Genomic DNA, 23,077 nt, shown 5'->3' on the forward strand with positions numbered 1-23,077 from the left:
TTGAGTTAAATTGCATCAATACAATAAACTCAATTTATTTTGAGCTTTTACAAGATTTAGATATCTTTATATAGGCTATTTCTATTGTAATCTATCAGCAAGGACTGTGGAAATCATAGAATTGGAACAAAATATAAGCTCATAGACTTGTGATTGAGCAATGTAATCTAATCATAATAAATGTGGTCATTTGAAGTTTAGCAGTGTGTTCTTGACCATCTAAAAAAAAACACACTTGTGATTAACATAACATGTTATAGTTTTTCAAAAAGAAGTTCCAAAAATTTGCAGTGAACTGGGACAGATTTGAACACAAGTAGTGAAAGGAAAAACGTTCTTATGATTTATGTCTACCTCTACTGTCAATTACAAAAAGATTGAACATACAACAGATTAACCTCAGTTCCTTGATCTTGGAGTTAAAAAAGTTTATACACCATGCAAATCCAAAAAGATAGAATCAAACCAAAGTAGCCTAAAGGATCTACTTGGAATGGAACAAGAATTACAGATGAGAAGAAAATGAAGAATCACATAACCGATACACAACACTCCATGCTGCCATGAAAATAGACAGAAAGACCTGATGAGCACAAAGATCAGGCGCTGCCTTGATAATAATGCAACTAAAAACATTACATTTCAAAAAAGATCATGAACTTTTTCTTTCTTTAACTTCGTCCTCCTATTTACTGTGTTTTTGCTTGTTGTCATGTCCTTCTTAGCTTACTGCCAATTGTGGGCGCTCTGCTCAGTTGGCGAACCAGGAAAAAATGGAACGAAACCTCTCCCACCAAACATAGGGCGCATGAATGCATTATCAAACTTGCGCCAGTAGTAGTGAACTGTATGAGTTGGTTTGCTAAGGAGCATTCGGAGGCTGGATGGTCGACTTGCGAATTCTCCTCCTACTTCTACTTCTGATCCCTGTCCATTTTCGAGAAAGGGTGACAAGAGGGATTTGGGGGTTGATGGCTCAGAGGACATGCTGCTGAGATGCTTTGCACTATGAGGTAATAAGAACCTTATAAGTGGCTTTGTCATCAACCCAAAAACCTGAGGCATGACAAGTTAGCATTAACAATCAGAAATATCTAAACTAATAAAGAAAGGAAACTGTATTTTCTACTAATAATATTATTTATCTAGCTACTGGCAATAAAACTCAATGAAGATACACATGAAAACTTGACCAACTCAATGTAGAAACGAACAAGTACTAACGAGGGGCTAAGCCAGGTGATCTATGCACAGAAAGAACATTTAAATAGCTAAGCCAGCATCTTAACTTTTGTGTTGATATCGATATCGTAAGAAGAGTTTAACATTTGATGAATTCAGATCTTTAACACTTTACAAGTTTTACAGTAAAAAATCAAAATAATGATATGAAGCTTTCAGGAAACGCAAGCATCGGATAATCCAGATATCCATGCTCGTATCACTAATTTTTCATCAGTACCATAATTCAAGTAAATTCCTCAAAGAAGCGACAGATAATTCCAGTTGCAGTATTTATGTAAAAGAATGAACTAGCATATGGATGGGTCAGTTTGTTAGAGTTCTTAGTAAATAAAATGTTTCACCTATCATGTGACAATTATAAATTTTGAAATATGTAGCTTTAGAACCTGTAGTATGCACTTCTGTGGACACAATTGGAAAAATTATTTACCACAGTGCTGAAGAGGACCACTGTAATAGTGCTGGTGATCAGAAAAGCATTTCCTCGCAGTTGAGTGTGTCCAGATCTTGTAAACTGTAAATTCAATACAGCAAGCAGCTTGTTAAGACGAATATATATATATATATATATATATATATATATATATATATATATATATATATATATATATATATACATAAAATTCCAAAACATGCAGATAAAAAACTTGATTATACAAAATAAAAAATAATAATTTGAAAAAAAATAACAACTCATGCAAAAGGATTTTATAAAAAATTGGAGATACATAGTGTGGTAAATTATGCAAAGAACAATCTTGAAGATTTTGGAAACTTTGATTTTTATAATTAGCTTTATGTAAGCAAATAGAAAATTGCTGACCATTTGCCTGTGATGGTGAGAAGATATGGATAAGCTATTTGTTATTCTCTCCTTTGGCAATCCCCCTTAATATGTGGGGCCATTTTTCGTACAAGCCATTGCAGCTCTTATAGTGCTATCATATACTAAAAGGCATCACTATTTCAGTTGAAATGCAAATATAAGCTCTCCATTTTTCTATTCAATTAGGAATCTGGTGAGTGTATTTAAGAAGTCAGAGCCCTTGTTTAAAATTTATGGTCTCAAATGAAACTTTGATTAAAATCAAACTCGACATCAAATGTGCATTGTATTTCACCTGATTGTAAGCAAGGGCTATTGACACTGCACCTCTCATGAGACCTGCCCACCATATTGTAACCTGTCAAAAGAATTTGCATGAGTTTTTTAATATAACAGTCCAGAACAAATATAGTGAACATGATTTTTTTGTGCTCACTTGTTGCTTGAAGATAATTTTCTCATCTGTAGACTTCTTTGTTAAGTTCGATAGGAATGAGAGTGGAAAAACAAAAGCAGCTCTGCCAACCAAAACCAAGCCCAAAAGGATGGAGCTAACACGAAGTGATTTTCCAGGGCTGCAAAGGAAACAGAAATTCATGAATAACAAAAATATAGTTAAGTGAACATCAAAGGCCTTATAACACACATCAGTTCTCAGTCAGAGAAGAAAGCAGACTGAAAGCAAGTAATATTAACTACATGAAAAGCTGCAAATTATGCTAGTTCAGTACATATTCGGATCACCTAAAATAAGAGATCTGATAATTAAAAATGATAAGCAATCAAAATTACCCAGAATTGAAAACAGAGATATCCAGGCTTCATACAGAGATCAACTTGCGATAACGTGAACTGTATTCATCTAGTAAGATGCTTAAAAAATATTGCAGGGACTAATTTAAGCACACTGATCCTAATGTACATTTGGACATGCTGTTATTCTTTCAAACTATATATAATACAGGAAACATTATTCTCATAATTGACTGATGGTCCATTTAAGTGCATAGTGCATAATCTACAAGTCAAATCTCAGCTGTTTTCTATGCATCTTAAGTTTTAGCTCAAGATAGTGTAACTTTACATCTTATAGCGTGCTTCATATAGTATGTCAAAGAAAAGATGCCTAAAAGATGTTAATGGGCAAAAATGCCAGTAAAGATAGATAACTTGGCTGCAAGATGACCAAAGTAACTGCAGTTAGTAAATGAATAAAATTATACTATAAGCACCATGTAGGCATTCCCTAGGTTATCACTGAAATATGCATTAATTGGTGGTCAGCTCATAAGATAGGCATGGTAAGCAGGTAAGCAGATAGATTGATGTCTCAGTTTGGCAAAGAACACTATTATACTATCATTGTTTTTAGATCGCTTTTAGTTGGATCAAAGAGAAAATGTGATTGAAATGCAGTTGACCATAGAAGCTAAGGAATAAGTGGATGATAGCCTATAATAGGGTTGTAATGCCAACCTTAACCTTATAGACTATAGTAGGGTTGAAAATTCTTGGGCCGACCTCAAATTTAGTAGTAAGCATGCCGCATATCTGAGGTGATCTGGAACTGATTTTACCCGATGTGTTAATCAGAGTAACACATGATACTTATTATATCCTCCTGGCTTTTTCTAGTGAAACTGACAATATTTTTCGTGTCCACAATGTATTTTTAACAAATATTATATACATTTTTAGTTTGTTTCCGTCATTTTGTTGCCTCATCTCATCAAACTGGACCAACGCGCAGAGGAGCATTTGTTATCAAAGCCAATTAGACTCATAAGGTTGTCATGTATTTATTTATTTTTTTATTTTGATTGTGAGGACTCATAATCTAAAAGTGGACCCAGAGACACCAACAGGCCTTTGCTAGCATTTGACTTAACAAAATAAGTGGGTCCCAGGACATTCATTTGACGCATTAACCCTATGTGTTTGTGTTGGGTACTGGTTGGTGTGTTGCCTAATTCTGACCACATAATGACATTAATAAATAATTTGCTGAGCCATCATAAGAAGACATGATAACTTTAACTCCATCTATGTAATATCCCACACTAGAACCTTTTTCAGAGCTAGAATATGGTAGGTCTAGTAAGCAGACAACAGATGATGTTCTAAATAACTTGTAGAGCCAAAACTTTAAACATGCGCTATATGGGCGGTATAGCAACAACTTCAAGCACAGAAAAAGGAAAGTCATGGAAGCTTATTAACTAATTGAAATATATGCCATTCCCCAATGAAAATTTGGCACCTAAGATAACCATCCAAGTGAATTTTCAAGAAATAAAGGTCATTAGTTAGCATATTTAGTTGTGAATCAGCAGCATAAGCATTAAAGCTATCATAGGAAAGGGACCTGCAGCTGAAAGAAGAATAATATGTTATACCTGTCACTGACAAACCTCCATTTTTCAATGTCTAATGCATCCATTCCAACATAAAGAAAGAGAAAAGTCTCAGCAATAAATGACAGTGTGGCAAAGGCATGCCTGGAATCAAAAGAAATGGGGGAAAAGGAAGAGAGATAAATTAGTAGAATGTATTGGATGATCAGATGCTTCAGAAGTAGATTTAACAAGAGAAACAGCAATTCATCAACTTAGACACATTGAAAAAACCAACATACTTGGTAGTAACTCTTGAGCTTTCTGTCACATTATGCCAGGTATAGTGTGACATAACTATCCCACAGAAAAATACTGTGAGTATACCACTTAAATTTAACAACTGCAAGACAAAACAATGCTTTAAGAACATGATCGACTCAATGTATAGTTATATATTCTGTATTTAGGTTATAAAAGACTTGTTTCAAGATTTAAGAGAAGCATCTCACTTCAGCTAGCATATAGGAAAGGTATGCCATGAGTATCATAAGTGCAACTTCACGATCGGTAGAATGTCTGGGAAGTGAAAAAGAAAAGATATATCAACTCTTTAAATTCCAGAAAACTATGTTAAAAAATGTCGTCCAATGATTGTTCCTATGCATTATTTAGCTAAATGGAATCTATAGCAAAATACATTACATATGACACCTATACAGTTAGTTCTTCAACAAACCTTCCAATGTACAATTTCTTGATGATGTAAGCACTTAGCAATCCACCCTGCAATTAACAGAGCAAAAATCTACAGGTAAAAAAAAATCAATACATTTACAAGTACAGATAAGAACTAGTAACAAGTAGAAATTACAGAACTTACAAACGCTCCAAGGAGGGTGCTGCTGAGAAATAGATATCCAAAGTTTCCCACAAACTTCAATATGATGATGGCATCAATATGAACAAGATCAAAATTCTGAATTGCATTGAAAAGTACCACCGATGTGGCATCATTGACAACTCCTTCGCCAAATACCAAGCTATACAATAATGGTGTTTCATCTTGATTAAGAACCTGTTATGCAAGACAGACCATGGGTAGATTGATTTGTTACTCTGATAAGGCAGAATAAACAAATTACTCCAGAACTTTTACAATACCTGCAAGGTACAGACAGAATCGGTTGCAGAAAAGATTGCCCCTATTGCTGCATGAACAACAGAACAAAAATACATGAGAATAAAACGTTGGTGCATATTCAAAGACATGGATCATATAACAAATCTAAAAGGGGATAAAGACATGTGGTATAATAGAACAATTTACCAAGGAAATCGCCAATGTCCAATGAACCAATATCCATTTTTCTGAATAATTCAATTGCCCCTGTGTCAGCATCAAAGAGAGTCAGAAGAAGACAAAAGAAGCATATTAAAATTAGAAAACATAAGAAGAAACAAAATTATTCAGAACCAACTGGACTCCTGTATAGGTGCCAAAATCACAGTTGCTAACTGGATAATCTGAGGCCCCTAGCATCCAATGGTCTATGGCATGCATCAGTATAAATGAAAACTCTGAAATGATCGTTTGAGAGCTTGAAATGGCGAAAATTTCCTTGTCAACAAGTAAAAAATGAACCTTCATTAAGGAATTTGTAAACTTACCCAGGTAGTTGTCAACAGAACTAACCGATAGCACACCTGATGCTTCATTGTATTATTGCATACAAATACAAAATCCCACTGATGATAGATTGAAATGTAAAAACAAAAATGATGTTTTGGAAGATGCATGACGAATTTTCCAATGAAATTGTTCCACAATCAGATTTCAGATACAAAAGTGATTCATAGATAATTATTATTTTTCATAAATCACTTCAGGCACTACATTATCCTTTTTGGCACATTTCTTGTCATTTATAGTTCCTACAATAATTTTTTTTTCTTTTCTACTGTTTGGGCTGGGTTTTTTGACTGATCCTATAAAATTTTGGTAAATCCTCAAGACCACTTCTGGCCCACTTGTATTCCTTATGAGTTCCAGTACTCAGTATGTCTGAATTATTTCTATTAGTCCACAAAAATATAAATGTCATCCATATTGAACACTTTGCAACTATCACATTCTTGTTTAAAAAAGCTGATGGACATTTTGACAAACACGACAAAGGAGATCTTGCAGAAATAGAAAGTATCAAGAAAAAGATTTTTGATTATTACCTGAGACAGGGAAACTTTTATTATACAGAAGCATACAATTGCATAATTTTATATTAATTTTCAAACTTTGGATTTTCATAAGAGATAAATTGCACTAGTGACTCCAATAGCTTACCAAAGGAAATTATGAAAAAGGAAATTAATGTCCCAACTGCACCAAATAGCATGATTGTCATGAAGTTGCGGAAAAATTGTTTCTTTTTGACTTGGAACCTGGCAGTAAAGAAAAATCAAGCTGTCATTCAGTGTCCAAAACAATCAATACTTATCAACATAAGAAGGAAACCATACTGGTAGCAAGGAAAATTTTCAGCAGATATCCCATGGAAAATATTGACAGCATGACACATGATGAGAAATAAGTAGTTAGCATGATAGAGATCTGAACCAAAGCAACCCCCTTTCATCATGCCACAGAAGTTCGATTTTACTAATCAAAGTATTAATTATTCCCTTATAACTCCCATTCAATAGCACAATCTAAGAGAAAATGCTAGTCATTTTGCTCACTTGGCTTACACGAATCTTTATAGGATCACCAATGTACATGCACAACAACTTCTATGGATATAACAATTCAACTGAGAGAACATGTTCCATAATGTTGGGGAAGAGTGGACAAATTCCATGTTTATCTACTTCAAATGTTATCTGTTGAAAGAATCTTCACTGAAAGCAATCTTTTTTAGTTAAATATTCTAATAAAACAGAGATACTTCTAACATATAACCATATCATTCTATACAAGTTATCCCTTCTTGTGTTGAGCAACAAATAAAATTCTTTGCATTCATTTCCTGGTTGTAGTAAAGTTACAATAGCTGATATCAAGCCTTAGATGCTTCAGATCTGTCATTCCAAAGCATGAAGCACATAGATAACTATATTATGTATCATATTTATAGACAGTCTTTGAATATCTATCATTAACTGTGCCAATAACAGAGATTATTTCAGCTTCTTAAACTTATCACTGCATAATAATAATTGACAGAGCAGAGTCAGAATTGCTTAACTACAGTTATTAAGTCAAAATCAACAGAGCAGAGTCTCGTGGTATGATTCTCGCTTAGGGTGTGAGAGGTCTCGAGTTCAATTCTTGGAAATGGATGCACTTTCTGTGGTGAATATTTTACAAGACAACCATGATCCTCCATGGAATGGCCATCATTTGGTTCAGGACATTATTTTTTTGTTAATGTCTTTGCTAAAATCTCTCATATTTACCGGGAAGGCAACAAATGTGCTATTTGGCTTGCAAACCATGCCAGAGTGACTAAGTCAAATTTTGTATGGAGGCAGGCATGGCCTGCTTCTTTTTACCCTTTTTTTTGTGTGCTGACCTCCAGGGCACAGGTTGTTCTCATTTTTTTAAGTAATGAATCAGCTTTTATTTTCGAAAAAAAAATCAAAAATTTATGTTACTCTGTCAAAAGATTGAACAGAGATTGCTTCCACTTCTTTAAGTGATAATAGCATAATTAATACTCAACAGAGCTGCCTTGGAATTGCATAACTGCATTTATTAAGTCACATCAAGAAAATTTTGACAATCTGTCAAAATATTAACCAGACCTTCACATATTTTCCCCTTATGATAAAACTTGCAAAGGAAGTACCATAGGCTTGTTCTTAAATCTAACTGGGGGATGGGCTTGGAAAAAAATGGTATCAAAATTATCCCCTTTTTTCTTGTATGAATTTTAAATCAGATTAGCAGTCTGAGCAAACAATAGACTTTGCCAGCAATAGCTAAGACACCTCAAAGACAATGATTTTGGCACATTTCAGAAATGTATTTAGCATATACTTTCTTTAAGATTTTTCACCAGATAAAAGAAAATAATGATATTTTTTCAGTTGCCAACAAGGTGCTCTCTTTCATATATGCGTTCGATATCAATTTTCGACCAAAAACAAACAAGATATTTTAGACAAGTTATTTCTTATGAAGCACCATGTCCCACCAATTAATACGGCAGAAATAAACCAACTTAAATATCCCATGTGCATCTGTCAGATATCTAATTTTATGCGAAAGATGCAAGAGTGAAGATTCTGCCGGAGACAAATAGCTGAAAGTCCATGAGCTACAAGTAATAAGAATGAAATTTTCCTGCCTTGAACCCAAATGTCAAGGAGGATGATAGAAACACGAAGGGAAACCACTAAAGTCACACACTGTGCCATAATAATCAGAGAAAAATAAAGCATAGAGCTCATAAACCAAAAACTAAAATATCCAATACCAAACAGCCCACAAAAGCTTACCCGGCATTGAATATAATAGGCGGGAGAAGGTAGATAAAGAAGAGGTCTTCGCTGAACACGAAAATGTGCGAGCTCTTCCCCTTTGTCGTCAGCAGGATGACGACCCCCGTGCAAACTCCCTGGACCAGCAGAAGAACCAACACAATGGAATCAACCCAATTCCTCCGAGCCCAAAGCAAAAGAAAGATTCGAGCTTTACCAACAGGCAGGCCAGGAAGAAAAAAGGGAACTCACTATGACGAGGGCGGTGATGGACTCGTTGATCCAGCGGCTCTCCTCGAGGAGGTGTCCGATCACGATGCATCCGCAGAGCAGCGCCACAAAGAGGTTGATGGAGACCACCGAGGCATGGTCCGATGTCGACAATATCCCCAGGCGCACGAGCTGCTGCGCCACCAAGCCAAACGCCATGGCTGATGGCACTCCTCCCCCTCTCCTCCTCCTTCTTACTAGGAAACAAACGGACTAACACCAAGCAAACAATTGAGCTAAAATTAGACGGAATGGAGGGGAGCCGGGTGGTTCACGTCTCCGAGGTGCCCACAGCGGAGACATCTCAGCCCGCAAATACCGAAAAAAGACTCTAAATCGGGGAAAATGTGGGTTTTTTTTTGCGAAAATGCCAGGAAAAAACAGAAAGGAGACAGCTTTACGAGCGGAAACCTCGCGGGGAACGAACGCGACCGCTGGTTGTCGATCGAAGAGCTCGAGGGTTCACAATCCCGACGGGAATCCTGAGGAATATTGGAGAGAGCTCGGAGATCGAGAGCAGCGTTCATATATATCGCCCTCGGCGGAAACGAACGCATACGATGCGAAGTACAATGTACTCATATTGGTACGTGGTAACATATGATTAGTGAAAATATCATGTTTGCTGTTTTGGGATTGCATGAAATCGGTTGAGATCCGACACTCTCGGCCAATGCTGGCTGAGAAGAATTCTATTGATGTGTGTCCTTAAAATACATGACTTAATTATAATATTGAGAATATATATATATATATTAAATGAATAGATTTAATGGAATTATGATTGCAAAGAATTAACTCAACATCATATGGGGAGAAAATTAGGGTTCATCGGAGTCTAATTGCTATGTTACTGACTTATACAACTTAAATTAGTAAACATGACAGGAGTTTTAAACTTATTTCTCCATTTAAAACCCAATATAGTTCTATATTTCTATAATTTAGCTTGGATTAGGATTTAGATCAAGATTGATTAATCTAAAATCAACATTATTGGCAGCAATATCCAAATATATACAACATGAAAAAAAGGAGTTTATTGGCATTTGCAACATAAAACATTTGGTCTTTTGGCTTCCACCTTGGAATGATGCATTAGATGAGGAAAACAAAAGAAGGAAAAAAGAAAGAAAAGGCAAGAAAAAGGACCTGTAAGACTCAAACACCACATAGCAATTGAAAGCAGTAGCAAGAAGAGGATACCATGGTATCTCTCGAGACCTTTTTTGGTAGAAAAGTAGATTGCAGGGAAAAGAAACAAGTTTTGAAGGAGACACTTTTGAAGTCAAGAAGAACAAGGCAACAGGGGGCCAAAGATTCATGTATGTACTGAACTAGTGGAAATCAGTCACCCCATCACTGTCACTAAATCACAGGAAAGCCTGGGGTTTTTAGCATCCTTTAAAGCTAACCAAGGTTAAAAGTTCCCTATAGTTAACCCTGAAGATTTGGGACATCACATCTTTATGTTGCTGTTGTTAAAACTATACATTAATCATTAAATCAAACTAATAGATAAGGGAAAAAAATGAGGATTATGTGCTGAAAAAAAGGACAATGATGGAGAATGAAGAGAAGATGATGGCTTAAGTCTCACTGGTGATGGACATGATGACAGCCAGCAAAGACTACAAGGGTTTAAGTAAGAAAAAGCTGTGACAATTGAGAGGCTCTGATCATAGTCTTAGACTATGAGCATAGCACTAAAGAGAATGGTGCTTGTGTTCATCATGACAAGACCCCAATATCCACTCAAGAAATCCATCCTTAAACACCAGCATTCTACTTTAGATGAATGCTCAGCTTTACATCATTGCTCTTGCTCTGTAACTATTAAAAACACAAAAAAGAAAATCATGACGAAGTTGGAAGAAACTTGTTATAGGAATGAACCATATAAGTAGATGTGGGAATCTGATTCCTATGTGAGTAGGAGCACAATTTCATAAGTGCAGCCAGCATTCATGATATATTTATATTTTATATACATAGAGAGAGAGAGAGAGAGAGAGAGAGAGAGAGAGAGAGAGAGGTTATAGTCTTGCCACCCCTGCCCCCTCCACTAGGTTGCAGGTGTGATGTGGGAACATGCTACCAATTCCTTGAATGTGATTTCATGTGCTCTTCAGATCTGTACCACATGCAATCACTGGACATTACTGCTTTGCTTTACACTAGTTCAATACTAGTTCATATTGGTGCTTAAGATGAAGTTTCATACATTTACACAAGCAAAATAGACTAAGAAAAAGTCCATGTTTGTTGCTATATGTTGAATGACTGTTGAAGTTGTCAAACCTTGTGTCTCCTGCCTTTTGTATGGCTTGTCAAATTGCAGTCTTTGCTTCATGAGGGTTTGCAGAATCATTGAAGATTTCAATCAAGTGTACCTACAGATTATCCATGAGTCACATCACATAGTTCAGGTATTAGGTTGTGTTACAAGACAAAGCCAATGTGGATAGTGATTGCCAATATTGGTCAGAAACCATTTCATTGCATGATGCAATGTTGGTAGTACTTGTATAAGTGATCTGTCCCACACCTGCCTTATCATGTGAGAAACAAAAGAGTCTCCCTTATCACGTTCAGAGGAAGAAGAAGATGATGATGACTGGAGATCAGTAATAGACAGGCTGTTATGTCTTGGTACTGAGTTCATTCAGTAACATGACATATGTTGCTCCAAGCTGATCTCAAGAGAGGCAGCAGACTAAGGAACTGTTACTCTGCATTACTGATTTCTTTTCTACCTGTCAGGTAAGAAGCTTTAAAGGAATAATTTACCGGTCTTGTTAGTTTAGGCAGAAGGTAAATGCCAGCAATTGACAAGCAGAGTGATATGATGAACTGACCATCTGAGCAAGCTAACCTGATTCAGTTTGCATAAGCCATTAAAGATTGCTCGATGTAGTCGACCGAACCATTATATCATCGATGATAATCGTCCTGTTTTTCTACGTGATTTTGGTGATTAGGATTCGAGTCACAAAAATAATATTTCTTTTAGGTTTATCTCTACTAGGAAGAATAATGGTTAATCAGGTTGGATGTGTCTAGGATTGAATTGCTGCAAATGGATCTACCAGTTGGACTTGGATACCTCAATTGACATAATTACAGACAAAGATTGTTTCAAATAAGAAGATATAATATTGAACATGCATGTGAGGATTCATGTGAAAAGGGTGGATAGCTCTCCCTCTCTGATGGCTCCCTACCACATATGACAACAGGATGGTGGTCCTCAGACAGATCACACAAGTACTACTGCAAAGCCATACTACTATAGAATCTCAACTATAATAGTCTCCACACTCCAACAATCTCTTTTCTTGGATTAAATTCTTTTTTCCTGTGTGCTTGAAGTTTTGCTGCACCTTCTGCACTTCATAATCACTCATCATGTAGATCTGCCTGTTAGATACTCTCTCTCTCTCTCTCTCTCTCTCTCTCTCTCTTTGTCAAATGGATGAATAAATTTACAAAAATTGAATCTGGTTTGATGCAATGCTTTCTTATTTATTGACTTGCCGAGTGTCCCAAGGTTTGGCAGCGAAAATGATATGGATGGGAATCACGTGCAAAGAAAAACTTGTGATCATGATTTATAACTGCAATGCGCGTGACATGCGAAGAAGGAAAAGCAAATGCAGCAGAGTCGATGCAGGGCACGGTAAAGTTAAAAGATGTCATGGGAATTTGGTCGTAAAGGTCCCATGGGTGGGTGGGGAGCTCAGAAAGAAAAAAGTCATGAGTGAGAAAGTGAATGCATAATGGTAACTATAGTTATTGACACCGGATTTAATCAGTCGGTCCAATTTTCTGTAAAATATAAAAAACCTAATGGTTGATGATCGATCGGATAGCGCAAAAGGATAATTATTACAAGAAAATATTTTTAAAATCTGTAGATATAATTATCAATATTTAAATTTTTTGTTTGTAGTTTATGTTTTCATCGAATAACCAATTAGACCTACAAATGATCCACCGACCCTATGCTTGTAATTATAATTTGTACTTTCTTATAAAAATGAGCAAATAATTATGTCCCATTTTTTTTTGGTTCAACAAGAACAAAATAAAGAGATGCTAACAAGGATCAAGATGCTCTGAGAGCCAGCCTCGATCATCATAAATCATAGTAAGCTTGATTGAAGCCTTTGTTGTTCGATCTTGTTTCTAATCCAAAGATTGACAGAATCATAGGAAGACATGCTATGCTACTAACCTAACAGCATGATTCAAGTGCTGCTTCAAATTTTCTACTATTTTTGTTGATTCCTCAGAAATCAACTCAAAGGATATTTAAATATTGGAAAAACAGAATACCCAAAAGTCAGCATATTTTTGCAAAATTGTATTAGTAAATGCATATATGCATACAAGAATTAAGACCGGGAAATAGTCATATGAAGCAGATCAGGATAGTGGCATGGTAAGAGTTTTATTTTTGTACACAGTATAAAAATTGTCATTTTACAAGCATATAGGTCATACACATGGACAGAGCTTAGCCCTAGAAAAAAAACTAACACAGATATCTGATATTCAACATTGCGGACACCAGCGATTATTTCTATGAATTATAGTTTCTAGCTCTGATGCTACTTATTCAGGCTTGAGCTTTGACATGGGTTTCATGAGTGCAAAAGATATCCAAGTGTCATGCCAACAAGTGCCAGAAAGACAACAAACAAAAATGGAAAACCAGCCTGAATTCTAGTAGCACTTTTCTTCCTCAGCAAAGCCTGAAACAAGAAAATGGAACCACAGATTAATGGCAGACCAGAAAAATGTGACAGCAGATTTACCGCAGAACATGATGTATCAAAATGACTGCTAATTGTTGCTGATCAACAGCCACAAGACAAACTTTAAAATTCTTGATGATCCTCCAAGAATGCAAATGGCCCAATGCATGTTGAAATTGCATGCATATAGCTGATGCAGGTAGCCAATTTCAAACTTATAACACTATGTCCATGCATCTCATCATCAATGGGTAAGGACGAAAAGATGTTGTGGCTCAACAAGCATGCTCTATCAGAATGTGGTTCTGCCAATTTCAGTAGGTTAGGAGAAAGAAATGCCAATAGGTAAGGGAAGCCAAAGTTATCTACCAAATAGGAGATTGGAGAATGTCAGAAGAGAGATTATCTGTTGCTACCCTGGATAGACTTTTAATAAGCATGATTGTGAAGAGAAAGAAGACAAAATAAATGTACATTTATAGAGATGATCTAATCTATGATGAGTTTTGCAGCATCAAGAAGGCATTAGTTGCTTGTCTGCATATATCTAAGAAAATTGTGTACAATATTTAAGCTTAATGTCTCTCCTATATTTATAAGTAGCATGACTCATAAATTTGTTTCCACAAAGGGTAAACTCACAATTTCCTGTTGTAACTTCTCGCTCTCCTGTACTGCTGCACTGTTCTCTTTCCTCAGGTTCATTATTGTCTTCTCAGCCTACAAAAAAGTTTCCATTCCTTAGACTATAATAATTATTATAAAATATTGTTTCCTAAAAGAGGATGGAATGTAGCATCAGTTCTATCGATTACAGATATTAGTAGAAGCATGATGCAAAACCTGCATCTCCACTTACATTGACTGTTCAAGTTACGCATACACAAAATTGCATCTCCTCTGTTCATGAATGAACAGGATGTATAGACAAAAATCAAAGTAAGTTTCTAATAATAATGTACTGATGTAATTCAGAGAATCCATTTTCTGCACACACTAAACCCATATAGATGGACCAATTTTTAATTTTCAGAGGAACATAAAGGTAAGCATAATTTTTTATGGTCTAAAATAGTTCAGTACACAACCAATTTTCATTAAGACATCACATCTTGATTTTTCTCAATTGCTAGTTACAAACATCAAGAACCAAAGAATAACTATATTCTGAGAAAGGCTGCTTGCTAAATCATGTAATGGGAGATAAGTGAAGTTTAGCATGTGGCATATTGGATGGGTACTAATAACAGAGGATAGCTATCTGATGCAGTAACAGATACCACAAATAGCATTAAAACTGGAAATATAGCCACATATGTATTAAATTTAACTAACCTCATTCAGTTTAACTTCAATATTGTTGAGCTTCAACTTCAAGTCATCAATATCTTTACCAACCTAAACAAACATCAGCCAGGTTAACTATCTCCATGAAATAAAGGGACAGAATAATAATATCATGTATACAAAGACCATGTCAACATTGAGAATGCAAATTATATCAAGCCTAATCCCAATATAGAGCAAATGACACCATGGTGTTGGTATATGTGCACCACGATTAAACATCTGTTTCCAAACTCAAGAAATTTAGAAGATCAAAATTCTATTTATTAGCTCAAGTAAGCTTTCTAGGGTTTAATAGGAACATGAATCATACTAGGAATAGAAGTGTCTTACATGAGATGGGGTAATCTCAGCCACACCACTCAATGCTTGTTCATTTGGAATAGAAGTGTCTTTTGATATAGTAATTTCTTGAACAGGCTCCTGTTTCACAGACACATTATCTGAGACAGAAATGTTTCTCAAAATGGGAACTTCATTAGCTGGTTCTTGCTGTGAAACACCATCAATGGGGATACAAGTTACTGCCGAATCAGGAATTTCATTAGCTGGCTCCTGCCTTAAAGCCACATTAATTGGCTCTAGTGCTGGAGAATGTGGAGGGCTTACAAGAACGACTCTTAATTTGTTCTCTTGGATATATCTTCCATTTTCTTTAGAGAACTGTTGAACCGAAACGGAGGTTATCAAAACATAAACTAATATATTGCAAATTCAAATGTAATACTTTAATGGATACTCACAAAACTTGGTACAATGTCCTCATCAGTAGTGCCATAAGGAACAACCGTGCTTTGAACAAGGAACTTATCTTTCAATTGCATATCAGGTGGAGCTTCCTTTGGTGCTTGCATAGTGACTAAAATGGTATTGCATAATCATATAAATAAACAAAAGAATAGATGCCCATTAATCCAAAACACAGTAACTATTATAAAATCCACATAATTCAATCATTTATTTTACTTCAGTGCTAACTTGTAAGGCCTTCTAATATTCTCCTCCACCAATTTTGTCAGATATTAAGAAAGCACATGAGATCATGTTATTGGTGACATGAAGAAAGAGAACTTAAAATTTCAAGACATAAAGCCAACAATTTTATGTATTAGGACCTGCACTTTAACAAATACATGGTTAACTGAGGAAATTTGGTAGAAAATGATCCATACAATCTTAACTTACATAGTGATCAATTGAACTATTACATTCTTGGTGTTATATCAAATGCTTCTTTTGCTATCTTTAGCAGTCAGAAAACAGCTTTAGATTGTATCTTCCATTTAGTTTATATGACATTGTTTTCAATCACCAAATGTTTTATTCCAGCAAAAAAGAGAAAGTTGTTTGCCCAGAATCAATGCAGATTCATCATCAGTATCCCCAAATAGTTGAGACTTATGGATTTGTTGTTATTGTATAAGCATTACACATAATTTTAATTTCTCAAGATCTTCAAATTTACTTAAATTCTTGTAAATATTATATGGTATTGTTAATAATCATTTAATTGTTGCTGAAAATTTATAGATTTAATTTTTCAAGATGTAACTTCAAATAACAATCAAAATTCATCAAACAACTAGCCTATAATAAGTTATTACATTGTTTCAAATGCATAAATTAAAGTAACTTACAAAACAAACTAAAAAAGATTATCCAACATTTCTAAGATTAGATAAAAAGACAAATATTTTACAAAGCTTTCCTTTCTTGATCTATTCTTGTCTTCTTTTCAGTTAAATACATACTTCAACAATTCAATTGATTATGCAATGTCCTAAACATGGGTGACAGAACTGTACTGGGAACTGAGTTACAGGACTTCCTATGAATAAGACATGACAAAACCAGGTCATCGACTGGTAAAACAATACCACAAAGCTTTTATTTTATCCAAGTTTTTCATCAAACTAGTTCAACTTATAACGATAAAGGTTACAATCCTAATCCATCCATTTTAAAGTTAAGAAGATCTTGTCTTGTGGCTTCTCTAGTTACATATGTCAGTATAACTCTGTACCATACTGTATCAATGACATGTATGCTGACTAGCATGGGGGTGTAGCATGTAAGGCCATCCTCATTCCTACATGCATAAAAGCTGAAAAATGTAATAGTGCCTTCAAGCTCATCATGCCAACCTACTCCACCTCAGTCCCTATAATTCCTTGACTCAAAACGGTTGGAAATTTGGCCCATTTTATTGCTTTAAACCTTATGTTAAACCTATCATGAAGTCTGTCCATTTTAAGTAGTTCCCGATAGCACACTGTGTCCAATTTGAACCCATAATCATCTATTTCTGGAGCTGCATTATATATAGCAGCTTTTATAAGTGTACCATAATAGCTAGCTGGCAAACATAAATCAGCAATACTGGATAATACATAGTTAAAATGATGAAATAGAAGTGAGACAGCAGACCTGTAAAGTCACATGTTGATCTGGGCAGAAGGATGCCTATATTTGGTCTCACACAGTATCTTTTAGGAGATGTAGTTTTAACCTAATCAATATGATAACAGTCAAATCAGTTACCATTATAGACCACTCATATGTAAAATGGAATGACAGAATGGAGAGAGAATGTTCACAGTTACAAGTAGCTCCAAAGAAAAACATGTTAGACCATTTTCAACATATTTTTCAATTTTCAAGTTGGCATCAAGGAAATGATTTGGCCTGTCGACAAATAAAATGATGATGAACATTGCTTCCGATGTTAGGATGCTTAACAAATTAAACAAAGGGCAGTTTATAATAGAAAGTAGCAATAAGTTAAAACAAAGCTGAAAACACAATATGGTGATAAGTAAAAGAGAAAAAAGAAGCAGATGCTATCGAGTGATACATTTGGTGTGAGCAAACCATAAAAGAGTGCAAAAGAATCTTTGAATACAGTGGACAACAGTGACTAATCTAACAAAAGTACTTGTAAATCAATGAAATGGGAAGAAGCTATTTCAAATATAACATTTCCAAGATACAATTTGTACTGGGACACAGAACATACAGCTTACATCCCATCTCTAAAAGTTGTTATCTCTAAATTAAAGACATACAGGAGTAGAGAAGCATTAACCTTGAAAGCAACATAATCTTTGGATTTATTTTCAAGTTGAATAGAACACGAACTCTGCTTCTTCAATTCAACTAGAATAGACAAAGAAAAGACATCATGTCAGTACCAATATATAAGATCAGAAATTTTGTTAACTTTAAAATTAAGATAACTTTCAGATTGATGTTCAAAAATAGGAATTTGAAGCTTTAAACAACAGATTCAGTTAAATTTTCTGGGGTATATAATGTATAATATAAACTTTTGAGACTACTGAAGTTACAAAACTACTAAGCATGAGCAGACTGTTGAAGACAATACCAAACAAATCATAACCAATGAAAGAATAATATGAAGGTTAATTACATAATAAATTCCAAAAGAAAGAGAGAGATGGATGACTGTTCCTTGCTAACATGTTTGAGCTTCAGCAGGATAGCAGCTATGACTTTCATGAAATCCAATACTAGTGTGATACAACTACCAGTTCTTACTGTAACTTTTTATAAGAGATGCATCATATCACTAGCTCCTGGCAGCAGAAAGAATGTGCATCTTTATCTAATGAACACCAATAAACACAAGTGAAGCATGCAAATACAAACACACCACAAAACAAAAAATAAAAATAATAACAAACAAAACCCATGTATCATGCTTTGCATCCCCTGGCTCTTGCTCTGGATAATGAATTATTTTACCACTATCAATTCTAAGTCCATAGCATAATTCCCTTAACTTTTCCCCCTTATCCTTCATCATTTCGCATTCCAAATAGCAACTTTTCATGCTGAGATGAGAACTGAGGTACGAGATCATGATGTAAACATAACTAAAATCACCCTGTATTACCAAACGGTATTATACAATATTCTGGAACACTACCAGATCTTAATACAATTTGATATATGCAATCAATGAAACATATAGGTATCCATTTCTTTTATCAAGAGGAGGCAAAAACATCTTTTGATAAGCAGCATCACAAGCATTATAATCAAGTTTGCTGGCTTAGATGGTAATCCATCGGATCAAATTATGCATCTCATCAATGCTACAGCAAACCAACAATTCAAAATCTTAAACCTACCAACCGATCAAGAACATCAAGCAACAAATTCGCGCGTCGAGACTTACATGCGAACTTAAGTTCTTGAGGCTGGATTTCCACGAGCACCTGACCAGCCCCCATCGCGCCTTCGTCCTGCGCCGATCCAAAAATGAGAAAGAAAATGAATTCAACACCAAAAAGCCAACTCCAAACAAAGATCGGAGAGATCGGGGTGGAAAGAAGAAGAAACGACAAGGAAAACTACCGGTGATCAAAGATTGGAGGTGTGGATCGCGTAGACAGACACAGAATTCGTCGTCAAGTCCCCCCCAAAAAAGAGTATGTAGAGAGAACAAAGACGAACAGAGATGGGTGGCGTTGAACCCTAGGAACTGTCACTCACATGTTGTTGAACGGTTTCCGGACACCATTTAGTATGTTAACTATTACAGACGGCAGCGAGAGAGAGAGTAGCAGAGATCTGAGGAGGAATCTGCTGCTATAAGGAATCCTTGCAACCCGATGACATGTCCAATGATGGGTCGTTTGAGTCTTCTTACAGCGAGGTGGGACCCAACTAATGATGGCGTGGCGAACAATGATTCGCCAGTGAAAACGCTGCTGTTTCGGGCTATGCAGTTGTGTGCTCGGTATCGTGGTTTTTACGAGAGATTGGAGGAGGAATCGGCTGCGGTAATAAATCCGTGAAAAGAAATGACGTGTCAATCAAAAGATGTTCTTTTATAGAAGTGGGACCGGTAGTTGGTCACGTGGAAAATAATAGTTCGTCTGGTGGTGTTGCTGCTGTTTGCGGCTACGCACGCAGTTGATTGACTCGTATCGTGGTTTTAACTCCTCAAAATGCCCAAAATCTCGTCGCCTTTCGAACAGCAAACCGATCTCACTACCCACTTTTTTACTTTTCATCGGTGGCCAACCCGGGCCCACGATACGACGCAGCAGCGTGACGTCGACGCGGTAAAGCGAAAAGAGAAAAAAGTTCAGCGTAAGGATATCAGGTTATTCCATACTTCGTTGTACCTCTACCCTTGTTATTCAACCCGCCAGTGTACCGCGTGGTTATTGGAGATTAAGAAGGGCCCCCCATATTGGCACGGGAATAGTGGACCATTTCTTGAACTGGTCGGTTGGACCGGTCGTCGGTCGCGACCTCCGAGAGCGAAGCAAGAGGTTGGTGATCGACTGCTGCCCGTCTTCTCCCTCAGTTGACCGTTTCGGGCCGTAGAGGGGTAAATAGTAAAAGTAAGAGGAGCATCGAGTGGCTGATTTGGCCGGGGCCCGCAGATGGCGACCAATTGGGTGAGTCGCATCAGTCGTTGGTCGGGGTTTAAAGGACGGCACATTATTTATTAGTTGGGACGGGGATCGGACTTGGATTCCACCATGTGCAGGGATGACCCTGGATTTGGTTAGGAATTCATGAACCAGATTGAAATTATGTTTATATTAATTGCAGATCCTGCTTTGGAGAAGATATATAATTCTTTACATGATGGGCATGAACGTGTAGGTTGTTGTTCTTTTAGTGTTTTACACGTTCACCCTTTCCAAGTTTTAAAATATCAAATATTTATGTTAACTCCAAAATATTTAATTCTCCATGTATAGCTAAACTTAAATTTAAAGGGACAAATATAAAAATTGCTGACTTTGGAGAAAACTCTTTTCGAATATATTTTTGAAGGGGGTGACTAATACATTTGATTTTTAATGTCATTCCAAACATTTAGCTAGTAGAAATTAGCTACTCTTGAGGGTTAAACAAATAGGTCATGCACAGCATGCAATGCAAGCAAGATAAGAAGTCAAAGATATCATTAAGATGAGTGTTTAGCCTTAAGTTTAAACAATCCTACCACATCACACTGACAATGGCTTGCCTCCACAGTCAACAATAATATCCTACTAGTATGAGAGAAGAATGCAACCCTCCTCTTCTTCATATAAGCTTCTTACCTCGAACTCCGACTCCACCAAAGCCAACAAACATGGCACCTTGTTTCCTCTTCTTGATCACCTTCACCTTCTTCACAACACCACCTTCTGTTGCGGGAAAGCAGTTCCCATCTGAAGCCAAAGCCCTCGTAGCTCCCATTACCAAGGACGTCTCCACATCTCTCTACACCGTAGCACTCAACACCGACAAGCAATTTGTGTTGGACCTCGCAGGACCCTTGCTATGGTTTCCATGCCCTCCCGAACACCCCACCGTCCCTTGTAACTCCACCGCCTGCGCCGCCGCTGGTGCCTTCCACCCTCCGCGCTGCCCCCGCATTGCGGCCATCGACAAGCAGCCTTGCGCCTGCACCGCCTACCCGGTGAACCCGGTTACGACGATGTGTTCCCCCGATGACTTGACCTTCACCAGCGTCACCCTTTCCTCCACAGATGGGAAGAACCCTACTGCAGCGGTGTGCGTTCCCGAGGTTGTCTCGTCCTGTGCGCCAAAAGGCCTCCTGAACTCGCTACCGGCCGCAGCCGTCGGTGTTGCTGGGCTCGCTCGGTCTGGCCTCGCCGTTCCTTCGCAGCTCTTCTCTAAGCTTTACTTAAAGAAGCAATTTGCCATCTGCCTCCCGAGCTCCGGAGCGGCACCGGGAGCGGCGTTCTTCGGAACCGAGCCCTTCTACTTCCTTGCAGCACCGCCGGTGGATGTCGCCGCGCGTCTCACGTACACGACTCTGCTGAGAAACCCGAGGAACCCCGCGTACTACCTCGAAGTGAAGGGCCTGGCGGTGAACAGGGAGGCGGTGCCGTTCTTGGCTCGCATGCTCGAGTTCGACTCGCTTGGCCATGGCGGCGTCATGATAAGCACTGCGGCCCCTTACACCACCCTTACGAGCCACATATATCGCCCATTCCTCAAGGCCTTTGCTGCGGCAACCAAGGCTATCCCGCGGGCGCCGAAGGTGAAGCCCTTCGGTCTGTGCTTGAACAGCACGGCGTTGGGGTCGACGAGGGTCGGATACGGTGTGCCACAGATCGACGTGATGCTGGCAGGAGGGAGGAACTGGACCTTCTTCGGAGCCAATTCATTGAAGCAGGTAGATAAGGACACGGCGTGCTTGGCATTCGTCGATGGTGGGCCGAAGGCTGAGCAAGCGATGGTCATAGGCGGATACCAACTGGAGAACAGCTTCCTTCTGTTCGATCTGGCGACTTCGAGGCTGGGGTTTCTCTCAACTCTGCTGGGGATCATGACCACCTGTTCCAACTTTAACTTCACTGTTCAAGCTTGAATGCAATAAATGGGTGGCCTTCAGTGGCTACCATTGGATTGCTGATGAATCTAATTGTTCTATGATCGTTTCATACAGCCTGGCTTTCTTATCGGCTTTTGTTTCTCTTCCATAAACTTTGATCTTTTTGATAAGGCTTGAGAATTAGAGACAGTTAAATATTACTCAGCTGGTTAATTACTTCAAGGGTAAGTTCTTGAAGTGGTAATTAGAGACAGTTAAATATTCTTTGGGTATAAATTAGAGAAAAAACTGAAGCTACTGTTCTCAATCAATGTTGCTTTTAAGAAAGAACTTGTTAATCTATATTGCAGTCAATGGGGGTTGTGGATGCACAGCAGAGTTGACTGAAACGGTGTTAAGATAAGTTGACTCACTGTAATGGACAAAAGAAAAGTTTATTTGAAAAGTAAAATAAAAAAAAAATCTTATTACTTGGATC

At 37.2% G+C, this 23,077-nt stretch overlaps 3 protein-coding genes across 3 annotated transcripts; 1 reads left to right on the forward strand and 2 right to left on the reverse strand.

Moving 5' to 3' along the window:
- Positions 1-377: 377 nt before the first annotated feature.
- Positions 378-9,722, reverse strand: LOC103995344 (sodium/hydrogen exchanger 1). The gene is made up of 15 exons (XM_009415910.3): positions 9,568-9,722; positions 9,139-9,369; positions 8,905-9,023; positions 6,749-6,846; positions 5,735-5,794; positions 5,569-5,615; positions 5,288-5,482; positions 5,144-5,190; positions 4,917-4,983; positions 4,707-4,807; positions 4,468-4,569; positions 2,508-2,646; positions 2,367-2,429; positions 1,676-1,759; positions 378-1,056 (listed from the first exon to the last, which is right to left on the reverse strand). The coding sequence occupies exons 2-15, from the start codon at positions 9,313-9,315 to the stop codon at positions 727-729; spliced, it is 1,629 nt and encodes a 542-aa protein (XP_009414185.2). The 5' UTR covers positions 9,316-9,369; positions 9,568-9,722; the 3' UTR covers positions 378-726.
- A 3,868-nt stretch (positions 9,723-13,590) lies between these two features.
- LOC103995342 (vesicle-associated protein 1-3) lies at positions 13,591-19,884 on the reverse strand. Its single transcript, XM_009415909.3, has 9 exons — positions 19,644-19,884; positions 19,465-19,531; positions 18,349-18,419; positions 17,691-17,772; positions 16,007-16,122; positions 15,597-15,926; positions 15,252-15,314; positions 14,559-14,636; positions 13,591-13,913 (listed from the first exon to the last, which is right to left on the reverse strand). Exons 2-9 carry the CDS (start codon positions 19,517-19,519, stop codon positions 13,803-13,805), a joined length of 906 nt encoding a protein of 301 aa, XP_009414184.2. The 5' UTR covers positions 19,520-19,531; positions 19,644-19,884; the 3' UTR covers positions 13,591-13,802.
- Positions 19,885-21,363: 1,479 nt separating this feature from the next.
- Positions 21,364-22,846, forward strand: LOC103995341 (chitinase CLP). The gene has a single exon (XM_009415908.3). The coding sequence runs from the start codon at positions 21,388-21,390 to the stop codon at positions 22,633-22,635; it is 1,248 nt and encodes a 415-aa protein (XP_009414183.2). The 5' UTR covers positions 21,364-21,387; the 3' UTR covers positions 22,636-22,846.
- Positions 22,847-23,077: the final 231 nt, after the last annotated feature.

Source organism: Musa acuminata, chromosome BXJ1-8 (genome assembly GCF_036884655.1).
Source record: "Musa acuminata AAA Group cultivar baxijiao chromosome BXJ1-8, Cavendish_Baxijiao_AAA, whole genome shotgun sequence".
Classification (NCBI taxonomy): Eukaryota; Viridiplantae; Streptophyta; class Magnoliopsida; order Zingiberales; family Musaceae; genus Musa; species Musa acuminata.

Coding starts and splice junctions, on each gene's coding strand:
- LOC103995344 (XM_009415910.3), bottom strand. CDS start 9,315: ATGGCGTTTGGCTTGGTGGCGCAGCAGCTCGTGCGCCTGGGGATATTG. Junction 5,191..5,287: donor GCACCCTCCTTGGAGCGTTT/GTAAGTTCTGTA, acceptor TGTTAATTGCAG/GGTGGATTGCTAAGTGCTTA. Junction 1,760..2,366: donor TAGCCCTTGCTTACAATCAG/GTGAAATACAAT, acceptor TTGAATTTACAG/TTTACAAGATCTGGACACAC.
- LOC103995342 (XM_009415909.3), bottom strand. CDS start 19,519: ATGGGGGCTGGTCAGGTGCTCGTGGAAATCCAGCCTCAAGAACTTAAG. Junction 15,315..15,596: donor CTGAGATTACCCCATCTCAT/GTAAGACACTTC, acceptor ATGTTTGTTTAG/GTTGGTAAAGATATTGATGA. Junction 13,914..14,558: donor AGAAGTTACAACAGGAAATT/GTGAGTTTACCC, acceptor TTCTTGTTTCAG/GCTTTGCTGAGGAAGAAAAG.
- LOC103995341 (XM_009415908.3), top strand. CDS start 21,388: ATGGCACCTTGTTTCCTCTTCTTGATCACCTTCACCTTCTTCACAACA.